We start from the raw sequence: 22,146 nt of genomic DNA on the forward strand, positions 1-22,146 counted from the left end.
TTCATACAAAAGCAATCTTCCAGAAACACGTCATGTCTATTTTTAAACCACTGCCTTTTTTTAGTCTCTCCTTTCCTTCCTCCTGTTGATTGGTTTAAAAGAACTGTTGCTTTTTTCATCCTCTTTAGTCTTTAATTATCTCTAAACCTTCCTTTGAATCATTTTAAATGTGCTGATTTTGCAAAAGGATAAAGACTCTTGTTTTGCTCTCATGTATTTCCTCTGTAGTATCTGGTGTTGCTGCTCTTTATCTTCCTGCTGGAAATCACTGCAGGAATCCTGGCTTATGTTAACAACCAACAGGTGAGTTTATGTTTCTACATATAAGCTCCTATTAACAGGCGGTCCTTAAATCTACCAGCAGTGCTGTGAGAAACCTCGTCCTCTTTTATCTATTTATTCTTTTTAAATGTAGCTGAATTCATTCTGACAGAATAACCTTAGTAGATATAAATCTCACTTTGCAAATGTTGATTATTTTTATTATTAAAGTAATGCAGGTATCCATTCCCACTTGGATTAAAGTGAAAACACATTTTCCACCTGATAAACCTGAGGTTTAGTTATTGCTTTTATGATCGCTGTGGTTTGAATGAAGAAGCGTAAAGTTTTACTGGTTTATTTTTATAGTTTTTATTTGAATGGTCTGTTTCTTTCTTTCTGAGCTGTTGATAGCTGAGATGCTTCAGATCGCGGTTCTGGTCTTTGGTCTGGGATTAACACGCTAACACCAGCAGATTTGTCTTTTGGTCAATTTGTTGTTTTTTTTTCTAAGATGACATTTTAGTTCTGAGCCTAATTTAAAAACATTAAAGTTCCACAAAATAGCACTTTTGTCTCGTCAGTCAGCAAGATATTCTGCTGAAGTTTTGGACAGATCTTTTTTTTTAGCATATGTGAGTTCTGTTCTGCTTTTCTTTTCTGTTTTGTCACCAGTTAATTTAACTTCTCCCACTGATTCTATTTCTGGTATTTCTCTTATAATAAAACGTGAACATTAACTGGGGAAAAGTCTGCAGCCTCTCTGGGAATATCCTCCATATTTTCTACATTTGTGAACAATTTCTCTCCCTGAAGTCCCAAAGCCTTAGAAATGATCTATTCTAAAATATCTTCATTTTAGGGGCTCATAGTTCTTTTTTTTTTTTACCTTCTACATGTTGTCAGAAATGTTGTTTAGGGGATTCTTGATCCTGCATATCAGGAATAGATTTGGCTGAAATTGTTAATCTAAAATAATTCCCAGAATCATTTGTTGATGGAGGGAAACCGTATTTCATCTTATTTGTTTCTGAGGTTAATATTTGTTTGAGAGTCTAAAGCAAAAGTGACTAAAAACCAACACCGTCCGGGTCTTTACCACCAGAAACACACTTCTTTCTTTTTTTAATTAAAAAATGCATGAATCTGACTTTACTAAATATGAACTTTCCTGCTGCGGTCTGTAAATTCCCTCCACATGCGTTTCTCTGCACGCTCTTCATTTTATATCTAATTTTTTTCATCCATTCTTCTCACACTTTCTGTTTCTTCCTCTATTTCTCTGCTGCAGTGTTTCCCTCTCTGCCACCAGGTAAACTGTTCTCCTGTGTTTCTCTTTTCCTCCCAGTTCATGAACCATTTTAGTAAACAGCTAAAATTCCTCACTAATGGGCATGAATGGCATTGCTTTAGCTTGATTAACACATTAAAAGTTTTTTTTTTTAATCTAGCTTAAGGGAACATATAACAAATGAACACATGATTTACCTGAATAAAACAGAACAAGTTTTAATGAATGAATTGTTGCCCATCATCATGTCCAACCATCTAACTATTGATTAAGGGGAAGTTGGTATCAGTCCTTTATCCTCCTTATTTTGTTCCTTTCTATTCTCCCCAAACAGCTGGATATTTTTTCTCTTTTCCAGTTGGAGATTTGCACACAAGTAGGAGTTAAAGTAGAACAAATGTCTGAACTAAACCAAACAAGGTTAATAAGTAATAATTACTATCAACCCCGTTCCAAATGTGAGGGTTATGCATGAAAAGCAGGTCCATGACATTAACTGTTTTATTCTGATGTAAGTGGTTAAATATCACCAGGAATTCTGGTTTGAACTTATTGATTTTATGGAAATTAAGTGGCTGGATGGAAATTTGATGAAGCCTGAATCTGGTATTTTAGCTAAATGTGAAATTTCTAATATCTCATAAAAGTCATCAGGTGAAAATTAAGAATCAAATTCTTTAAAGTTTTAGGGAAACCACATTTAAATGTCAAATCATTCTGGCTTAAACATGTATATAAATTTACTTTTATCAGACCATGTTGTCCCAAACTTTAGAAAATTACTATTTTTAAATAAATCCTGTCTTAAAATCTGTTTTTTTCCATTATCTTCTGCAGGCCAGTTAGTTCTACGTCAGCCTGAACACCTAAATTCAGCCAATCATATATCAACGGTCATCTGTCAATCTAATGTTTTCGGTCATAGCATCTTGATTCATGTGTCGCAGCTAATATACGCAACGGTTGAAACCAGAATCCTTTCCTTTCCCATTGAGTTGCGTCCCAGTGTTCACGGGGATGGACGTCTGTGTCTTCGGCAGGCGTAGAGCTAACAGAACTGGCAGCGTTGCGAGGCAAGGGCTCAAACATGTACGGCTGGAAGCCTTCTACACCAAACCAAGCTTCTGCCGCCCTGGCGTCCTCTTCCACAACATCTTCGTCCCCGCTTTCCTCCTCTAAATAAAAAATGGATGACGGAGGAGACTCATCCATGACCTCCGACACTAAACTCTCCTCCTCTTGCATGTTTCCGCTGTCCATAGCGTTCCTTGACAGCGTCGTTTCTAAGTCACCAATTTAGTGGAATTTCCCATTGGGAACCTGCTAGCACTAAGTTGCTAACTGGTTAGCATGATGCTTCCCACAAACCGGCCACAACCAAACTTGCTTGCGAACCTTCCGCCACAACAATCCCGCCCCCTTGATAATGGACCAATCACATTCACTTTATTCACTCGTGTAAAGTCGGGCACCACTGGGAGAATTCAGAAATGCAACGGTTGGAACTGCAGCTTCCCTACGACTTTAAACTTTTTGCAGCGTGATTTATATGCATTCTGAAAGGTCCAGAATTAATAAAATTAATGTCAGTGTCTTTAATATATGTAAAGTTATCACCTGATTTATGCTCAATAGAGTAAAATATTTTTTACTGGAAAAATCCTGTTAAAAACCGGCGGTGAGGCCGGGGTTAGAGAAAATGTGCTCTGAGTGATGCGAAGGCGTGGCTCAGGTAGAATAAAATGTTTCTGTTGCCTCACAGCTGCATGATGAGCTCAGACTGAACCTAAAGTCCAACATGCAGCAGAAATACCAGCAGCCCGGCCAGCAGAGCATCACACAGTCTGTCGACAAGCTGCAACAACAGGTTTGAAGAGTGAAATCCATGTGACCAATCAGAGCACTATAACTGTAAATGTCATTTAAATATTCAATTTAATCTGAATTTCTCATTCTTCCCTTTGTTTGTTCCTGTCTTCCAGTTTAAGTGCTGTGGGAGTCAGAACTTCTCTGACTGGACGGACAGTAAGTGGATCCAGAGTGTCGGAAATGAGCGGCTTGTTCCTGACAGCTGCTGTAAAACTCCCAGTGAACTCTGCGGTCGCAGAGATCATCCATCCAACATCTACAGGGTGGAGGTACAGGCGCCATTCATCACCTGTTATATGTTCCACCAGCAGCTTTCAGCCGCCTAATCAGATCTCATTGGACAAAGTATCACAAAAATGTTTTTATTGCAGATTTTGGGGGGAAATCAATGCATCGTCTCCAGTCCTTCAAAGTCAAATATCTCTGTAGAGCTTCTTGTCATTAAACTTAAAGCTCTAAACCTAAGATTTGTCTCTACCAACATTTTAAAGGAAAAGTTCAGTCAGCAGGAAGAATCAATGGATCATTATTTATACCGAAGATGTTTGCTGTGATTTAATGAATTTAGCGTTAATCAGTAAAAAAATAAAAACAATAATTTCCGTTGCAATCACTGAGTCTGGGAGCGGCCATTTTTGCCCAAATCTAGTAGCCCCTCCCTCCTGCCATCTTCCAGCAGTGACGTCACGGTGCGGTAAGCCTAGCGCCATTCTCCCCGCTTTCCAAGCTAAATCAATGGGAACTACTAGACACATCTGCAATCAACAACAATTATTGAAGATTTCCAGAGGACTTCACCATTGAAATTCACCAGAGCTATAGTGAAACTGACAATGCCCACGTGCATGGCAGCTGGATGCTGGAATACATCGGGTAAAAGTGAAAAAAAGAGTTATTCCACCTTTCTGATTCCTGATCCTCCACGGACGGGTTGGTCGTTGGATCGCCAACTTGAAGAGGGAGGATTTGCCATCGAACTTCTGGCCAGAGAAAAAACCCGTAATATGTAGCCAACATTTGGAAGAAGAATGTTTTCAAGATGACTTGGATAATAGCGCGTTGTGACAAACACCAGATACAGCACTGGGACTTGATCAACAGCCGATACCGCACCGTGACAATGTCACTAACCAGTAGGTGGCAGTAGTGTTCTTTGACAAACATGGATGCCTCCAGTAAAGCACATTCACATGAAAATTACTCTGAATTAAAAACACTGATCATTTATTGAACAGGATGGAATCATTTCAGATTTAAAGAACTTTCAGAAGTTTGGATTCTGAATATAAGCGGATTTTCCTTTAATAATTCTTCTCCACATAAACAGCTCAAACAATTAATGGAGGAAAGTGGTTTCTGAACATTGACCTAAAGTTGTGGCAGTGAATCATGATTGGATTTCATAATTATATTATTAGTAAATGTATTTATATATTCATATAATATCCATCATAGGAATATGCTCTGATCTGAGCTCTGCCATTAGAACCCTGGCTGTAGCTCTCATCATCCCGCCTTAAATCCCTTTCAGGTTTTAACACCTTGTTTTCCATGGATCCTCCATCTCTCCCCATCATGATGCTGCCACCGTCACAGGAAGGCTGTGTGTTTATAATAACCTACATGATCAAGTTTGAAGGCATCTGAACTGTGTTCAGAGGAGAGCTGAGTAACCAAACACTAAAGAAAGATTTTTTTTTTTTTAAGTTTTTGGTAAAAACTCAACTAAACTGATTAGTACCCATTTAACTAAATTCTAATCAGTATATTTCTATAGCTCCAATTCACATCATCTCATCTCAGGTCACTTTCCAGTTCAACCAGATCATCCAGTCAGATTGATTCAAAGTTTTCTATCTAAGGAAAACCAGCTGATTGCATCAACTCATTGACTCTTCAGCAATCCCTCACAATAAGCATGCTTGTAGCGACAGTGGAGAGGAAGAAGGAGAAAACCACATCACCAAAACTCACTTTTCCACAACCTAAGAGTACATAATGATACATGTCGACAGTTAAAGGTAGTAATAATATCTGATGTCTGCTGTTTGCTCACTGGTCACCAAAAGGCCATAAAATAGTTAGCATGACAAAAATCTATGGTGCAATAAAATACCCAGAATTTTTTTTTGTTTTTTTTTTTAAATGAAGTTACAGAAGTAAATATTTGTGTGAATCTAAACCTATGTACTACTTACCTCTGGCATAGTCCCATCTGTATCTTGTGAATATTGCCCATTAGGCTTTTTTTAAGCTACTCTTGCATAAAACTAGCCTTGTGTCGTTAGCAGCTTTTCCACAGGCTGTGGATCCCTGAAACTCCTGCAGAGCTACCGTTAGCCTCTTTGCTGTTCCTGAGAACAATCATCTGCTTTCATTTTTAGGTCGATCGACGTGTCTCAGGTTTTCTTTTTTTAATCTGATTGAAATCCGGAAACATTTTCCCTTATTCTGTCTTTTGCTTTCCTTGATCTTCATCATCCTGTTTGTTTGTTTTTTAACCTCTGAGATCTTCAAAAACTGCTGTATGTGTGCAGGCAGTAAACTTCACACAGCTGGACTTTAACAACTAACCTGGTGGGTGGTGCTAGTCCTTTTTGCAGTCACACTGCATTTTATTTAGAGGCATTAGGGTAAAGGGGGGTGAATAAAAACCATGCACACACAACCTTTCATATTTATATTCATGAAGCATTTTTAGAAAAAGCCTTTTGTCTGTTTCCTTCTCTTAATACTCCTCTCATTGTTGATCTATCGCACCAAATTTACATTAAAGTTTGAGGTTATAACCTGATAAAATGAGAAAAAGGCCTACAGACAATGATCCTCTAATAAATGTTCTCCTTTATTTCTTTTATCTCCATCCAGGGAGGATGCATTGAGCAACTAGAGAATTTCCTCAGAAGCCATTTGTATATTCTCGGGGCAGTGGGCGTTGGAATAGCGTTTTTACAGGTAAAGTGGGGAACTGCTGTACAGAAGAATATTGGAAATTTGACAGAGGAACTAACGGGCTCTGTACTTCTGTTTCAGCTGGTAGGGATGATGTTCACCTGTTGTCTTTGTCGAAACCTAAAGGAAGATCTGTACTGATGGTGGAAACGCTTTAAAGCTGCATTTTTGCCTTTGTTTGAATTATGTAAAAATAACAACGTTGCTGTAAAGCTGGTTGCTGAAATGATGACAGTGTTTAAAATAGACACTACAGATGGTGTAATGCTGCTGGACGGCACCAGTCTCTTCTTTTTACCCAAAGAGAATTCTGCTAATCTTTCATTTCATCATAAAGTAGGAGGTGAGATTAAACCTCAGCATCAAACGAAACATAGAACAGCAGTGAGAAATGTAGAAATGCTGTTTAACCTGCTAGATTGCGCAGCAATTAGTGACGAAACCTATTATAATAAGTATGTAATGATATAACTTTGTATATTTCATCATTATACCTCATATAATGATATGATACTATTATGAAATAAAATAATTATACTGTGTCATGTTATTGATTTAATAATAATAATAATAACTTTGATTTATATAGCGCCTTTCAGGACACCCAAGGTCGCTTTACAAGAGGTGAAGTAAGGGGGGGTAGGGACAGGGAGGGGGTTAGGAAGGGTAGGCAAGAGAGAAAAGGTGAGTTTTAAGGTGCTTTTGGAACTGTGTCAGGGAAGTTGCGGAACGGATAGGAGGGGGGAGGGCATTCCAAAGAGCCGGGGCCACTGCACAGAAAGCCCTGTCGCCAAAGGTCTTGAGTCTGGTACGGGGGATGGAAAGTAAGTTCTTGCTGGTGGAGCGCAGGGACCGTGACTGAGTGAGCGGGTGAAGAAGGTCAGTGATGTACTTGGGTGCCAGAGAATGAAGTGCTTTGTAAGTGAGGAGGAGGATTTTGTAGCTGATGCGTTGTTTGATTGGCAGCCAATGGAGTTTCTTGAGGATGGGGGTGATGTGCTGCCAGGGCTTGGTGTGGGTTAACACCCTGGCAGCTGAGTTCTGGACGTACTGCAATCTGTCTAGGGCTTTGTTGGGCAGCCCAGACAGGACACCATTGCAGTAGTCCAGACGGGAGGTGACAAATGAATGAATGAGAGTTTCGGTGACTGAGTCGGTAAGTGACGGCCGGAGTCTTGAGATGTTACGGAGGTGAAAGAAGGCAGATTTAGTGATGCTCTGGATGTGGAAACTGAGTGAGAGTGTAGAGTCCAAAATGACACCCAGGTTCCGCACTTTGGGCGATGGGGAGGTGGGACAGCCATCAATGACCAAGGTGAGGTCTCCAACCTTCCTGAGCAGTGGTGCTGGGGCCACCACCATGAGCTCGGTTTTGTGGGTGTTGAGTTTCAGAAGGTTGTTGGTCATCCAGGTTTTGATATCAAGGAGACAGTTGTTAAGTTGTATTTGTGGGAGTTGTGAGGAGGGCGTAGTGCTGACATACAGTTGGGTGTCGTCTGCGTAACAGTGGAAACTGAGTCCGTGGTTGCGGATGATCTGACCGAGGGGGAGCAAGTAGATGGTAAACAGCAGGGGACCAAGGACAGATCCCTGAGGAATGCCATGGTTAACTGTTGCAGTTGATGAGTAGGAGCCTTGCAGAGTGATATATTGTTTACGGTTGGAGAGGTAAGACTGAAACCAAGAGAGAGTAATGTCGGTGAGGCCGATGAGGTCTGAGAGACGGGAGAGGAGGATCGAGTGGGAAATAGTGTCAAAGGCAGCAGATAGGTCAAGGAGGATGAGGACGGAGACAAGGCCGTCATCTGCAGCAATCAGGAGGTCGTTTGTTATTTTAATGAGGGTGGTTTCGGTGCTGTGATGGGGTCTAAAGCCCGATTGGAAAGGTTCAAAGAGCTCATGGTGGGACATGTGATGTTGTAGCTGAGCAGCCACTTGTGTGATTTGTTTCATCGCCTTAATTTGCAAGTACAGGTGCTGGTCATAAAATTAGAATATCATGAAAAAGTAGATTGATTTCAGTAATTCCATTTAAAAAGTGAAACTTGTATATTATATTCATACATTACATACAAACTCATATATTTCAGATGTTTATTTTGTTTAATTTTGATGATTACAAATGACAACAAATGAAAATCTCAAATTCATCATATCAGAAAATTAGAATATTGTGAAAAGGTTCAAAATTGATGGCCCCTGGTGCCACACTCTAATCAGCTAATTAACTCAAACCACCTGCAAAAGCCTTTAAATGGTCTTTCAGTCTAGTTCTATAGGCTACACAATCATGGGGAAGACTGCTGACTTGACAGTTGTCCAAAAGACGACCATCGACACCTTGCACAAGGAGGGCAAGACACAAAAGGTCATCGCTAAAGAGGCTGGCTGTTCACAGAGCTCAGTGTCCAAGCACATTAATAGAGAGGCGAAGGGAAGGAAAAGATGTGGTCGAAAAAAGTGTACAAGCAAGAGAGATAACCGCACCCTGGAGAGGATTGTGAAACAAAACCCATTCAAAAATGTGGGGGAGATTCACAAAGAGTGGACTGCAGCTGGAGTGAGTGCTTCAAGAACCACCACACACAGACGTATGAAAGACATGGGTTTCTGCTGTCGCATTCCTTGTGTCAAGCCACACCTTGAACCACAGACAGCGTCAGAAGCGTCTTGCCTGGGCTAAAGAGAAACAGGACTGGACTGCTGGTGAGTGGTCCAAAGTCATGTTCTCTGATGAAAGTAAATTTTGCATTTCCTTTGGAAATCAAGGTCCCAGAGTCTGGAGGAAAAGAAGAGAGGCACTTCATCCACGTTGCTTGAAGTCCAGTGTAAAGTTTCCACAGTCAGTGATGGTTTGGGGTGCCATGTCATCTGCTGGTGTTGGTCCATTGTGTTTTCTGAGGTCCAGGGTCAACGCAGCCACATACCAGGAAGTTTTAGAGCACTTCATGCTTCCTGCAGCTGACCAACTTTTTGGAGATGCAGATTTCATTTTCCAACAGGACTTGGCACCTGCACACAGTGCCAAAGCTACCAGTACCTGGTTGAAGGACCATGGTATCCCTGTTCTTAATTGGCCAGCAAACTCTCCTGACCTTAACCCCATAGAAAATCTATGGGGTATTGTGAAGAAGAAGATGCAATACACCAGACCCAACAATTCAGAAGAGCTAAAAGCCACTATTAGAGCAACCTGGGCTATCATAACACCTGAGCAGTGCCACAGACTGATCGACTCCATGCCACGCCGCATTGCTGCAGTAATACAGGCCAAAGGAGGCCCAACTAAATACTGAGTGCTGTACATGCTCATACTTTTCATGTTCATACTTTTCAGTTGGCCAACATTTCTATAAATCCTTTGTTTTTATTGGTCTTCAGTAATATTCTAATTTTCTGATATGATGAATTTGAGATTTTCATTTGTTGTCATTTGTAATCATCAAAATTAAACAAAATAAACATCTGAAATATATGAGTTTGTATGTAATGTATGAATATAATATACAAGTTTCACTTTTTAAATGGAATTACTGAAATCAATCTACTTTTTCATGATATTCTAATTTTATGACCAGCACCTGTATTGTATGGAGGTAAATTGGAGCCAGAAATGTTATTTGAAAAAAAAAAATATTAAATTGAAAAAATAAAATTTGAAATTGAACACAGAATGTTTTTAATGGAATTTTAAAAAATGCAACAATCCATTGAAAATAAAAATAAGCCTTCAAGTTTTTTTCCAGTTTAAATAAAATATTAATCTACCTCTGGAAGAAGAAAATCTTTTTTTTTTTCTTTTTATCTTTTCTTTTCCATATTTTTATATTTGACGAAACTTTTTTTTTAGTTTTTTTTTTTACTTTCAGATACTGTGTTTTTTTTTCAGTTTCCGATATTTGGCCCATATTTATTTTAATAGTTACAAAGGAGGCAACGCTTGTGTTTGGCAGGAACTTCACGTCGTTTTGGGACCGACAGTCATTTGTTAAAACTTTTTTTTTTGCCTGAATGATCGGTGGATGAACCAAAATGGCAAATCAGGTAGATGATGATGAGGAAGATTAGGAAGAAGATGATGATGAGGAGGATGAGGAAGAAGATGATGATGAGCAGGATGAGGACGAAGATGATGATAAGGAGGAAGATAAGGAAGGCTGGACCAACAGTTAAATGGGAAAGAGAGGATAGAGGAGGGGAAAGTGGAGAAAGGTGGTTTAAAAAACAAGGAAATAAAATGGAATTAAAAAAGAAATTTGAGCCCCTTTTTCAGAGACATAAGAAAATTGGGGACGTTGAATTTGTGAAGAAACTTCCTGGTAATTTGCAAAAATGAGGAGACGAAAATCAAAGAATTGGCTGTTGAACACAGGGAAAAGAGGTGATGGAGATAAAAGTCATAGGAGAGAATAAAACAGTGAAAGAGTGATAACAGAAAAATCAATTAACCAGGATTTAGATCAATTAGAGACGAACAGGTTAGCAAAATACAGAGACTTTATAAAAACCTGGAAGGGGAAAGGATGGCAGCAGGTCACTGCTGATAGCGTCTCTGAGTCCGTTCTAGCAGAAAGAGTTAGAATCAGTTGGGTGAGTTTCAGGCCGATCATTCCACCTTCACTCAGGTGCTGCAGGTGTCAGCGCTACGCACACCTGGCAGCAGTTTGTAGGGGAAAGCTAAGGTGCTGCAGCTGCGGAGGCAGCACAGAGTTCACTATGGAGGATGGGAGGAGAGAAAGAAAGCAGTTACAACAGGATAGAACTACAACAACTAGAAGCTACGCAGAAGCAGGGAAGAGAGTTCAGGGACAAAGGAAGGAGAAATGAATCAAGATCAGAATCGGGTACAAAAGCAAAATAAATTAGAAAGAGAAGATAACTTCATTGCGAAGGTAGAGAAACTCATTTTATTCTTGGCGTATGTCATCAACTGCACAGAACAAGCCAATCAGAAGGCAGAGAAAATCAGAATCATTGAGAGGAGATAAAAAGTTTCTGGGACTAAAAAAAGTTAACTGGGAAAATATAAACTGCTCAAAGAAATTAAAGGAACACTTTGAAAACACATCAGATCTCAAGGGGGGGAAAATCCTGCCGTTTCTTTATCCCGATAAGGACTGGGTGATGTGTTAGGAACCAAAGGATCATTTGACGGAAATGAAAATGATCAACCTACAGAGGGCTGAATTCAAAGACACCCCAACATTACAGTGAATAAATGATGCAGCAGGCTATAGTCCATTTAGCTGAAATTTCACTGCAGAAACTCAAAATGGTATTCAGTCATTGTCATGGCCCCCGCGTGCGTGTCTGCATGCCTGACAACGTCGCGGGACGCTCCTAATGAGACGACGGATGGCGTCCTGGGGTATCTCCTCCCAGATCTGGACCAGGGCATCACTGAGCTCCTGGAGAGTCTGAGGTGCAACCTGGCGGCGTGGGATGGATCTACTGTTGAACAGTTCTGTCTGAAATGAATGGAAATATTTGTTTTAATGGTTATTGAGTCAGATATGTTGCGCGTAATGTTTGGTTTATTGAAATGTTTTTATCTGTCCCTGTATAAAAGGGTTTGGCTGACATTTAAGCTCCGATTCCAATATCTCTGCAGTGTGGGAACTATAAATCTGATATCTGAGATGATGGTACTGCTGCTGAAGCACCTCAGAGATGTTATTAGCATCCAGAACAGCAGTGAGATGTTCTTTGCCTGCTTTGTTTGTGACCTGTTATGGTTGCTTGGTGACAGAGTGTACACTGAGTGAAGGGCAGTGACAGCTGGAGAAGGCTGGACCTGTTTGAATCTACAGCCAAACTCTTCTGGCCTCCTTATCTTCACAGACCCAGTCCAGGTAGACCGGGTCCTTAGAGGATACAGCTGCTAAAATGGAAATCAGCATTTATTGTGAGTGACAGCTGACAGTTAAAGGTTAGTGATTAGGGCACGGTTTGGGATTCAGTCATTCTCACGTCACTGCTTCAGTATTTCAGATTTCAAAATAAAAGAGCAATTTCATTTATGGCTTATATGATCTAAATAAGAAACTGCCTTAAACCAGACACTGTGAAAAAAAGTCCCATTTTTGAATGATTGAATACTTTTAGATCATTGAAGTTGTTTTTGCCGCTGACTTTAAAGGATCTCAAGCAGAAGTCTCATAAAATGAGAATTCACCAATAGAAAGCATTAAACGTCTACTGAACAAACCGGCCAGGAGATAAACTAAAACAACAGACTGTCAACATATTCAAAGGATTATTTTTGGTATAAATAATAAATCAAAAGTTTTCACACCAGTGTTTAACAAAAAACTTTATTTTGAGCGTCATGCACACATTGCTGTTTTGTGATTTTTGAAATATGACTGCTGTCATAGTGTCTGTGCAGCAGCAGGTGTCACTGGTGAGCAACAAATGATGCATCAGGTAATGAACCTTTAGGCAAAGCATTGGGTTGGAAGGCTTCATCACTAGAGTTGGAGGAAGGAACAGCAAAGGTCAACAGTCAGGCCCTGAAAGGATGACAGCAGGCTCCTAATAAACTCCTGCCTGTTTAGCACCAACAGGCTGGAAATACCTCTGAGGATCCAGCCTCTGAGCTCCACGCTGACATCTGGTGGCCAAAGAGAAGAACAGCAACAAACTCCCAAACACTCCGTTGGCCACTACAGTCTTCCTGAGCTCCAAGAGGTTAAAGAGAAAGACATTTTAATCTGTCTGGAAAGAAAGAAATTTAATCCAAAAGTGGGATCAGGGCGGGACTAACAGAGTGAGGCCAAACATTAAAAAATGGCTGCTGCTTTAAGAAGCTTTCTTATTTCTTACTTTCCTCCCCTTTTATATAATATATAATATATTCTTTTTTGTTTCTGCATTTTTTATTTTATTTTGTTCATTTGTTTTTATTTTTTCCTACTTGCTTTGATTCTATTTTATTTTCCTATATTTTATTCATGTGAAGCACTTTGCATTGTCTTTGTACTGAATTGTGCTATACAAATAAATTTGCCTTGCCTTGCCCTTTTCTTCTTATTTCCACTATTAGGTGACAATTCCACGAAAAAAACACGAAGAGAGGTTAGTCAGCTCTCAGACCTGCAGAAAGGTGTAGGGAAAAGGTTACCTAAGTACAACAAGCTGTCGATTCCTGAGGCTCTAGAAACTGCCAAACAAAGACTCGCCGCCCTGGCCACCCGCCTAAAGAGATACAAGGGAGAAGCAGAAGCCAGGAGAATAAACCAGTTGTTCTCCACCAACCCATCCAAAGTGTACTCGCAGCGGCAGGGTAATTCAAGATTGAACATTACTGGAGGAACATATGGGAGAAGGAGGCATCCCACAACACCAATGCTCAGTGGGTAGAAGATCTAAGAACAGATCACAGCAATCTCCCAGAACAAACACCACTAACCGTTACAATGGCAGATGTCCAAGAAAGAGCGGCAGGTACGAAGAGCTGGACAGCACCAGGCCCGGACCTGATCCACACCTACTGGCTGGAAAAACTAACCGCACTTCATGCACGCCTGGCAGCACAAATGAACCAACTGCTGATGGATGGGACCCACCCAGAATGGTTAACCCAATGTAGTAGCAGTTTTATTGTCTTATATCAGAAATCAGAATCAGAATATATCCTGGCGCTATACTTACTTAGCCCTATACTTACTTAGCAGCAAAACAGTACATCTTGAAGTTCAAGTATGAGTCTTAGCAATAATAAAGTCTCTAATGCTGTAGAATATAAATATCTGGCTGGCTTGCCAAATATGGAAGCAGTTGTACTGCGTTATGTAGTCCTGTTTCTGACCTTATGCCCACTTAGCAACACAGAGAATGCAACATGTAAACAGAGAGCCTACAAGCTGGGAGTCACGTACGAATCTTGGCAAAAACAGGGTTCTTAGTGGCTGACTCGCACGCAATCAGGTCATGAGCTAAGAGATTTCCAGGAAGAGCGTCCAGTCGTGCACGTGCATCCACACAGTGCGATGGGGAGCCAATAAATGCCGCCCACAATGGATTGAAGGTTGGGGGAAATAATAGATGTGAGGACATAGCGCTGAATGTATGAAGTGTTTAAGACAGCTGTATGAATTCGGTTTTGTAAATAAATGTTCCCCCCTTCGGATGACGATAGTGTGAATCGAGGCCTTCTTTCTGTCATAAGAGAATTCTACCAATGAGCTTCCACACCAAGGACGGACAATTCTGATCATGAAGAATCCCCAGAAGGGAACAATCCCATCCAACTACCGGCCAATAACTTGCCTATGTACAACATGGAAGCTCCTGTCAGGCATCATAGCGGCTAAGATGAGTAGGCACATGGCTCGATACATGCACCCTTCCCAGAAGGGAATAGGCAGTAACACCAGAGGAGCCAATCACGAGCTACTAGTGGATAGAGCAGTCACTCGAGACTGTAAGACCAGGCAGACAAATCTGTGCACTACCTGGATTGACTATAAGAAAGCCTATGACTCAATGCCACATACATGGATACTGGAATGCCTGGAAATGTACAAGATCAACAGGACTCAAATAGCCTTCATCAAGAACTCAATGAAGCTGTGGAAAACAAATCTGGAAGCCAACGCAAAGCCAATTGCACAAGTCACCATCAAGTGCGGCATATACCAAGGCGATGCACTATCCCCACTGCTGTTCTGCATAGGCCTGACCCCCCTCAGCCAGATCATCACAAAGACTAGCTACGGATACCAATTCCAAAGCGGAACAATCATCAGTCACCTCCTCTACATGGATGACATCAAGCTGTATGCCAGGAGTGAGCGAGACATCGACTCACTGATCCACACTACCAGGATCTACAGCAACGACATTGGGATGTCATTCGGACTGGACAAGTACGGTCGCATGGTCTCAAAGAGAGGGAAGATGACCAGAACCGAGGGGGTTGAACTACCAGAAGGCCACATTACAGATGTTCAAGACAGCTAAAAATACCTTGGGGTGCCACAGGCTAACGGAAACCACGAGAAGATGGCAAGAAAGACTGCCACAGCTAAATACCTACAAAGAGTAAGGCAGGTCCTGAAAAGTCAGCTGAATGGGAAAAACAAGATCCAAGCAATCAACACATATGCCCTACCAGTCATCAGATACCCTGCTGGTATAATAAACTGGCCAAAAGAGCAGATAGAGGCTACTGACATCAAGACGAGAAAGCTCCTCACAATGCATGGAGGGTTCCACCCCAAATCCAGCACCCTGAGACTGTACACCAAGCGTAGCGAGGGAGGCCGAGGGCTAGTGAGTGTCAAGACCACTGTCCAGGATGAAACAACTAAGATCCAGGAGTACATCAGAAAGATGGCCCCCAAAGACAAATGGCTTGGTGAGTACCTCAGGCAGGAGAAAACCGAAAGTGAGGACAAGAAAGATGAAGGAGAACCATCATGGAGGGACAAGCCGCTGCACGGCGTATACCACAGACAAATAGAAGAAGTGGCTGATATCAAAAAATCCTACCAGTGGCTGGAAAAGGCTGGACTGAAGGACAGCACAGAGGCACTAATCATGGCAGCACAAGAACAGGCACTCAGTACAAGATCAATAGAGGCCAGGGTCTACCACACCAGGCAGGACCCCCGATGCAGACTGTGCAAAGATGCCTCTGAAACAATACAGCACATAACAGCAGGGTGTAAAATGCAGGCAGGAAGTGCATACATGGAACAAGTCCCAAGGTCAAAATGGAAGAAAGACAACACACATTGTTCTCAAACTACACCATAGATGTTGATCAAAAGAACAGGAAAGTTAGTTAGTCTGAAAGTCAGTATGAAAACTTTGGCAACTTCCCAAAGTAGCGCATCCGACCTCCACCACCTGCAGCTCTGCCGCGCTGTGGAGTTCAAAGATCTGCAAAAGGCTCCATTACCTTTTGGCAGAAATGTTTTTCTCCTGTTTAATGAGACATTGTTGAATGTTTAAACCTGAATGGCTACAAGACTTTAATATTTAAATAAAAGTTATTCTGTAATGTGATTTATTCAATAAATACATAATAAATGGATCAGTTGCATTTCCTGCACATGCCTTTATTTCTGATAGAGGAGGCGGAGCATTTATCCTTACTGAGGTAAAACTGTTTATTGTGATATTGAGTTGAGGTCATATCACCGAGCCCTAGACTAAACTCATGATTAGTGACACAGGTGATGAAGATTAAACCTGTTTCTGTATCAAAGTGATCCAAGCTCAAAGAGTGCCTCTCATGCAGGAGAATAAACTTTCATTTAAAGAAAAAGACGAACCTAAAGTCCATATTAGCAGACAAAAGCACAACATTTCAAGCAATATATCAAACAATTCAAGGAATAATTTCTCTTCATCCATTTTCTTTGTAGATAACAAAGATTGACTACAGAATCTACGTAGGAGGATGAAGTACAAAATAAGACAATTGTACCTTTGGTTTTCTGAAGTAGGAATCATTTTAAAATGAACTGAGCTCTTGGTTACCCAGGAGGAAGCAGGTTGTTGTTCTTTAAACACTTCTGATGTTTCAGAACCGTTGTGTGTGTGTTGGGGTGTATTACCGTGTCGGACTGTTTATGGCTAATTTCCCATTATGGGGAGGGGACTTCCAGCTACTTCCAGTCAGCCGGTCCCTATGGGGACAGTTGATCTTCTTGGGTTGGGAATTAGGTTTAGAGCTAAGGTCTGAATTGAGTTTAGGTTGGGGTTAGGAATAGACTTGGTTAGGTTCAGGGTTAGTGTCACAGTTTGGCTGTGGAAATGTGTTCAAAATTATTGGTAGCCAATGAAAAGACCCCACTAGAATGGAGAGACATGATTGTGTGTGTATTTGTGCTGGGGGCGGTTATATGTTGTGCACAGGAGGCAGTTCTTCCTGGAACATGTTTTATTGTTTTTATTCAAAGTGACTGGGGGTTTAGGTTATGTGGTTCAGCTAAAATATTTTCCTAATTCTCGGAACCGGGGTTTGAACAGACCTTCAAAACCAAAACATCGACCACATCCTGGGGGCTGCATGTCATATCTAGAGCAAACCTCTCGCTCCCGGATACTTCTACACTCAAAAATGTCATCTTTGGGACACAAAAGTGTGAAAATAATTATATTTTATTAATGGAGCAATAAGCGAAATTTCACAAATTTAGATTAAAAAAACTGTTTTGTGAATTGTAATCATAAACTTTAGTTTATGTGGTAAAACAACTATAAAAACTCTGTAGTTTTCATTTTTGTAGCCATTTTATTTAATCTATACTAATTTGTTTTCAAGTCTTGATGTTTTGTCATTATTTACCTCATTAGCGGCACTTTAAATTGTCTTATTGCTGAAATCTGAATTAAACTTAAACCTTGCATTGCCTTCCGGTTCTACTTCATCCAGAGATTCTGATTAAAACCAGCCTGAGCAACAGAAACTATCTTGTTTTTCTGTGAAACAATAAGAAGCTTTATTGTAAAGGGGTTTAGCGGCTGCAGGTGTGTGGTTAGGATGCAAAGTTTAATTTTGCACAAAATCTGATCTCTGCAAACCTTAGCTTCTGAAAAGCCTGCAACCTTAGACTTAGACAAACTTTATTGTCATTTGTATACACAGCATTTCAATACAGACAGCTTTTTTTTTTAAAGTAAACGATCAGCTTAGCAGTGAAATTAAAATTTCTGGTGCAGCAGTGATCAAAATGAGAACAATGTGGTGCAAATGGCATAGATATGGAAGGTCCAGAGCAGTGCAAAAATAAATAAATATGGTGCAGAAGAAACACTGTGTTGAATTCTATTTAAAGGGTTTCAAAAATGTATGCACTGCAAGTATGATGTTCACAGTGCGATGCAGAGTCTCTGGCCATTTCACAGGAACAAGAGTATGGACTCGTGTTCTCACCAAGTCTGTTCCTGAGAAGAACCCAGGAAAGTCAGGACTCGGGGTCCAGACTCTTCCTTTTTCCATTTGCAAAATGGACTAAAAATAATCTCATAATTTTGCTGGAATATGTTGTTAGCTGATTGGTCACAGAACAAGACAGGGGATAGGAAGTTGTATCCGTAAAATAGTTGATATTTCTAACAAGAAGGATTTATTTAGAAGTGAAGAGTCTTTTGTACAGTTGTACGCTCTGACCAATGGTCTCCTTGTCTGATGTGTCGGTTAAGGTGGATTTCCACATCTTGGTTGATTTGCAGTAAAGTCATTTGTCTCTTTTAGAAACTTTAGCAGGGCTCTCTGAGATGTCTGAAGGTGGTGATAATGTTTAGCCAGTTTCGGTTTCTCCACATACTTCTCATAAATGTGTTAACTGTAGTGTTTGGTTGCATGTGCGGCGTCTGTGTTCTCTAATCTCACATCTGCAGGAAAATCAAGTCCCGAAGCTTCGCAAAGCAAACAGGAATTAAACCACGATGCAGGTTTTGGTTTTGTTGAGCGTAAAAAGTTCACCTCAGGCCTCATAAACAGGAAACCCACATGAGATACCCTCTAAAATCTTCACCTGATCGTTCAGATTAGAAGCTGACCCTGAGCTGAGAGCAATGAATCCTTCTGCCCCCCCTGAGGCTTTACCACTGCAGCACAGTGGAATTCAATCCAGCAGTGCGTCCAACCATAGACGGAGCCCCATCTGCTGTGATAGATGTCATTATCTCTGCAGATTCCTCTTCGCCCTGGTAACAACCTAGCAACCGTGGCTAACCATGCCCAGCAATCAGCATGCAGAAAAAAAGGTTGCCTGCATATTTTTTATTTTATTATTATGAAAATACACTTTGGCCTCTCGTGATCAATGATTTGATTAGTGTTTTTTACAACTTTTTTTTGTCATAGCCATAAATAGGTCTACATTGTAAAACGTCTTGCGATCGACTGAAACTCCGCCCACAAGCGACTGGTAGACCGCGATCGACTGGTTGGGCACCCCTGCTCTAAACCATGTCTACTTTACATATTTTTTGTCAACTAAAATGGGGATAAAACCAGAAAAAAATAAATTTTATTGAATCTAGATTAAAACAAAACAGATGTAAAAGCACCAGCACTAGAACTGACTGAACATACTATGTACATATGTGCACTGCTTTATATAAACTACGGTATATATATATGTACATTTTGTACATAGTATTTAATTATAAATTATGTGGCCCTACTAATCATAACAGCATATCAAACATTTTAGAAATCTTCATAAATGACATCCCTGAGCTTTACTCCTTGTTTGCTCAACTTAGGTCACCTCATTTAGACCCAGTCTTAGTCCATGTTTTGCTAACAAGTTAAATAGTTATTGCTCAGTCTATTTTAATAATCACCTGTTGGAATTTAGGACTAAATAAACCAACGCAAATATCCAAATTCTTAAAACTTTCAGGTTTGCCTCATAAACCCATTGGAGATCCACAGAAAGAAAAAAGAACCTTTGCATTTTATTTTACAAAAGACTAGCCAGCTAAGAAAAGACCAAGACATTTTCCAAAATAAAACATCCACAGAAATGCTGCCTTGGTGAGTTTTTATAGAATTTAGAGCATCCTAGAAAGTCTGAAAGGTCAATATTAACAAACTAATAAGATAATGAGTTATGATTGTTAATCCTTAGCCTATTACCAAATTTTTTACTGGTTCCTGTATTAGTGCCAGTTATCAAGTAATAACTTATTAGTTCCCATTGTTAAATTTACTTCAACTGCATCGAATAATCAATAAACACAGTTGTGAAATTCTTAATTTATAGTATATTTAAGATGGAAGTATTTTAGAAGGGCTCATTCTTTTTTTCTTCAGTTCTCTGAAAATCACCAGAATATAGAAAATAATGGATATTGTGTGAAATTTTTTTTCCACTTAACTACAGATCACTTATTTATTCAGTAAAATTTACTGTGCTAAAAAAAAATCCACATTTTGTCGCTTTGTTTCAGTGAAATCCTCTGAAAACCTCCAACCTAAAGCTGCACCTGTCCTCGTCTACCCCTGGCAGGGTTACCTGTGCAAATTCTTTCGAAATCTCACTCCAAGGTTTGGTGGAAAGCTGGCAGCCCTGAGAGCGCGTTGTCAGAGTTCACCGCGTGGTAGACCGGTTTTGAACGGGGTGTGCGAGTTTAAACAACACATATTGTTCTCAAACTGCACCATAGATGTTGATCAAAAGAACAGGAAATGAAAAGTTAGGTTGTTTGGTTGCATGTGCGGCGTCTGTGTTCTCTAATCTCACATCTGCAGGAAAATCAAGTCCGGAAGCTTCGCAAAGCAAACAGGAATTAAACCACGATGCAGGTTTTGGTTTTGTTGAGCGTAAAAAGTTCACCTCAGGCCTCATAAACAGGACACCCACATGAGATGCCCTCTAAAATCTTCACCTGATCGTTCAGATTAGAAGCTGACCCTGAGCTGAGAGCAATGAATCCTTCTGCCCCCCCTGAGGCTTTACCACTGCAGCACAGTGGACATCAATGGACCTCTGGGCAGTCTGGGAATCCCGGCATGATTCAGTACACCACTGTTAACATCCCTCCTGAGCCGCCAAAAGACCATCTCATCTGGTCGCTCTTCAACTTGGTCTACGGAAACATTTGCTGTCTTGGATTGGCGGCTGTCATTTTTTCTGTCAAGGTGAGTTGATGCAAAACAGTTTTCCTAGAATTTATATACAGCTTCTGATTATGAAACAAAAGAGAGAGGAACACACGTAATGACAAGACAGTGTTTAATTAATGCAGAACAACTGGGAAAATTAAAATCTAAAGGGTTCAGCTTTGGGTTAAATGTGAGTAAATAAAGAAGAAGCCTTCCTTTCACAAAACCAAGAAATGGAGGCATTTCAATGCTATGATTTCCATTTCTGTTGAAACCATTTGGGTCAGAATTAACTGGAAGGATCAGGTGAATAAATGGGCAAACTTTACAATATTTGCCTTTAAAAGACAGTAACTCTGGTTTCAATGTGATGAATGATTCAGATTAAAACTCAAGCTATCAAGAGACCCTCCATTCAGTTTTTTTTTTCATTTGTTGCCCCGATTATAGATTTTATAATAGAAATATCACAAAGCAATATTTTTCTTTTAAAGTTAGAAAGAAGAAATGTCTTTTATTTACTTTCTCCTTTTCATTGTTAGAAGTCTAGTCTTCAGGTTGCTGCTGAACTCAAAGTTTCATGAAACGATAACAGATGTTCCAGTTTTCTGTACAAAGTACAAATTTCACTATTTTGGTGCAATTTTTAAATACCAATATTTTGCTGTTTTCAGGCCAGAGACCGGAAGGTGGTTGGAGATCTGAGCGGCGCCCGAAGTTACTCCTCCACTGCTCGCGTTCTCAACATTGTGGCAACAACCCTGATGATTTTGGGAATCCTTATTTTCATCATTATTTTTGCTATCCAAGTACACTTCTATTTAGCTTATAAAAACCGTAATACCCTTATTGATCACTTGCAGCCCCTTTACAAATGGAACCCCCCCCTCATCCCTCAGTGAGGTCTAGAAGCACAAGATCTATGTCCGTCCATTCAGCATAGATCCTGCTACACGGCTGTACATCTAATTTTGGCATTTGAACAATCAGATTATCCCTTGAATGATTGATTACCTACTGGAAATTAGGTTAGAAAAAGAAAGTTAACAAGTCAAGAGAAAAAAGTAGAAAGTTAATCGAATAGTTAAAAAATAAAGAGTAAACATTTAATAAGCCGAGTTAACGATGATATTTTGGTTTAGCATTAATGCCTCTAAGGTTTTGTTGGATTAAATAAAATGTGTTTCTTTCACTCTCA

The 22,146-nt window shown here is 40.2% G+C and overlaps 2 protein-coding genes across 2 annotated transcripts; both read left to right on the top strand.

Moving 5' to 3' along the window:
* Positions 1 to 228: 228 nt before the first annotated feature.
* LOC119780823 (CD151 antigen-like) lies at positions 229 to 6,562 on the top strand (the record flags this gene model as incomplete). Its single annotated transcript, XM_038281022.1, has 6 exons — positions 229 to 303; positions 1,553 to 1,573; positions 3,315 to 3,419; positions 3,535 to 3,690; positions 6,290 to 6,376; positions 6,455 to 6,562. Coding segments are annotated over 6 exons (504 nt in total), but the record flags the coding sequence as incomplete, so codon positions are not given.
* A 14,195-nt stretch (positions 6,563 to 20,757) lies between these two features.
* On the top strand, positions 20,758 to 22,146 carry LOC119780824 (dispanin subfamily A member 2b-like). The gene is made up of 2 exons (XM_038281023.1): positions 20,758 to 20,984; positions 21,623 to 22,146. Exons 1-2 carry the CDS (start codon positions 20,772 to 20,774, stop codon positions 21,848 to 21,850), a joined length of 441 nt encoding a protein of 146 aa, XP_038136951.1. The 5' UTR covers positions 20,758 to 20,771; the 3' UTR covers positions 21,851 to 22,146.

The sequence above is a fragment of the Cyprinodon tularosa genome, unplaced genomic scaffold, assembly GCF_016077235.1.
Source record: "Cyprinodon tularosa strain WSP-4 unplaced genomic scaffold, ASM1607723v1 ctg1662, whole genome shotgun sequence".
NCBI lineage: Eukaryota > Metazoa > Chordata > Actinopteri > Cyprinodontiformes > Cyprinodontidae > Cyprinodon > Cyprinodon tularosa.

Excerpts from the sequence above, each read along its gene's own strand:
- LOC119780824 (XM_038281023.1), top strand. The coding sequence starts at position 20,772 with ATGAATCCTTCTGCCCCCCCTGAGGCTTTACCACTGCAGCACAGTGGA. Across the intron at positions 20,985-21,622 it reads CTGTCATTTTTTCTGTCAAG|GCCAGAGACCGGAAGGTGGT; the intron begins GTGAGTTGATGC and ends TGCTGTTTTCAG.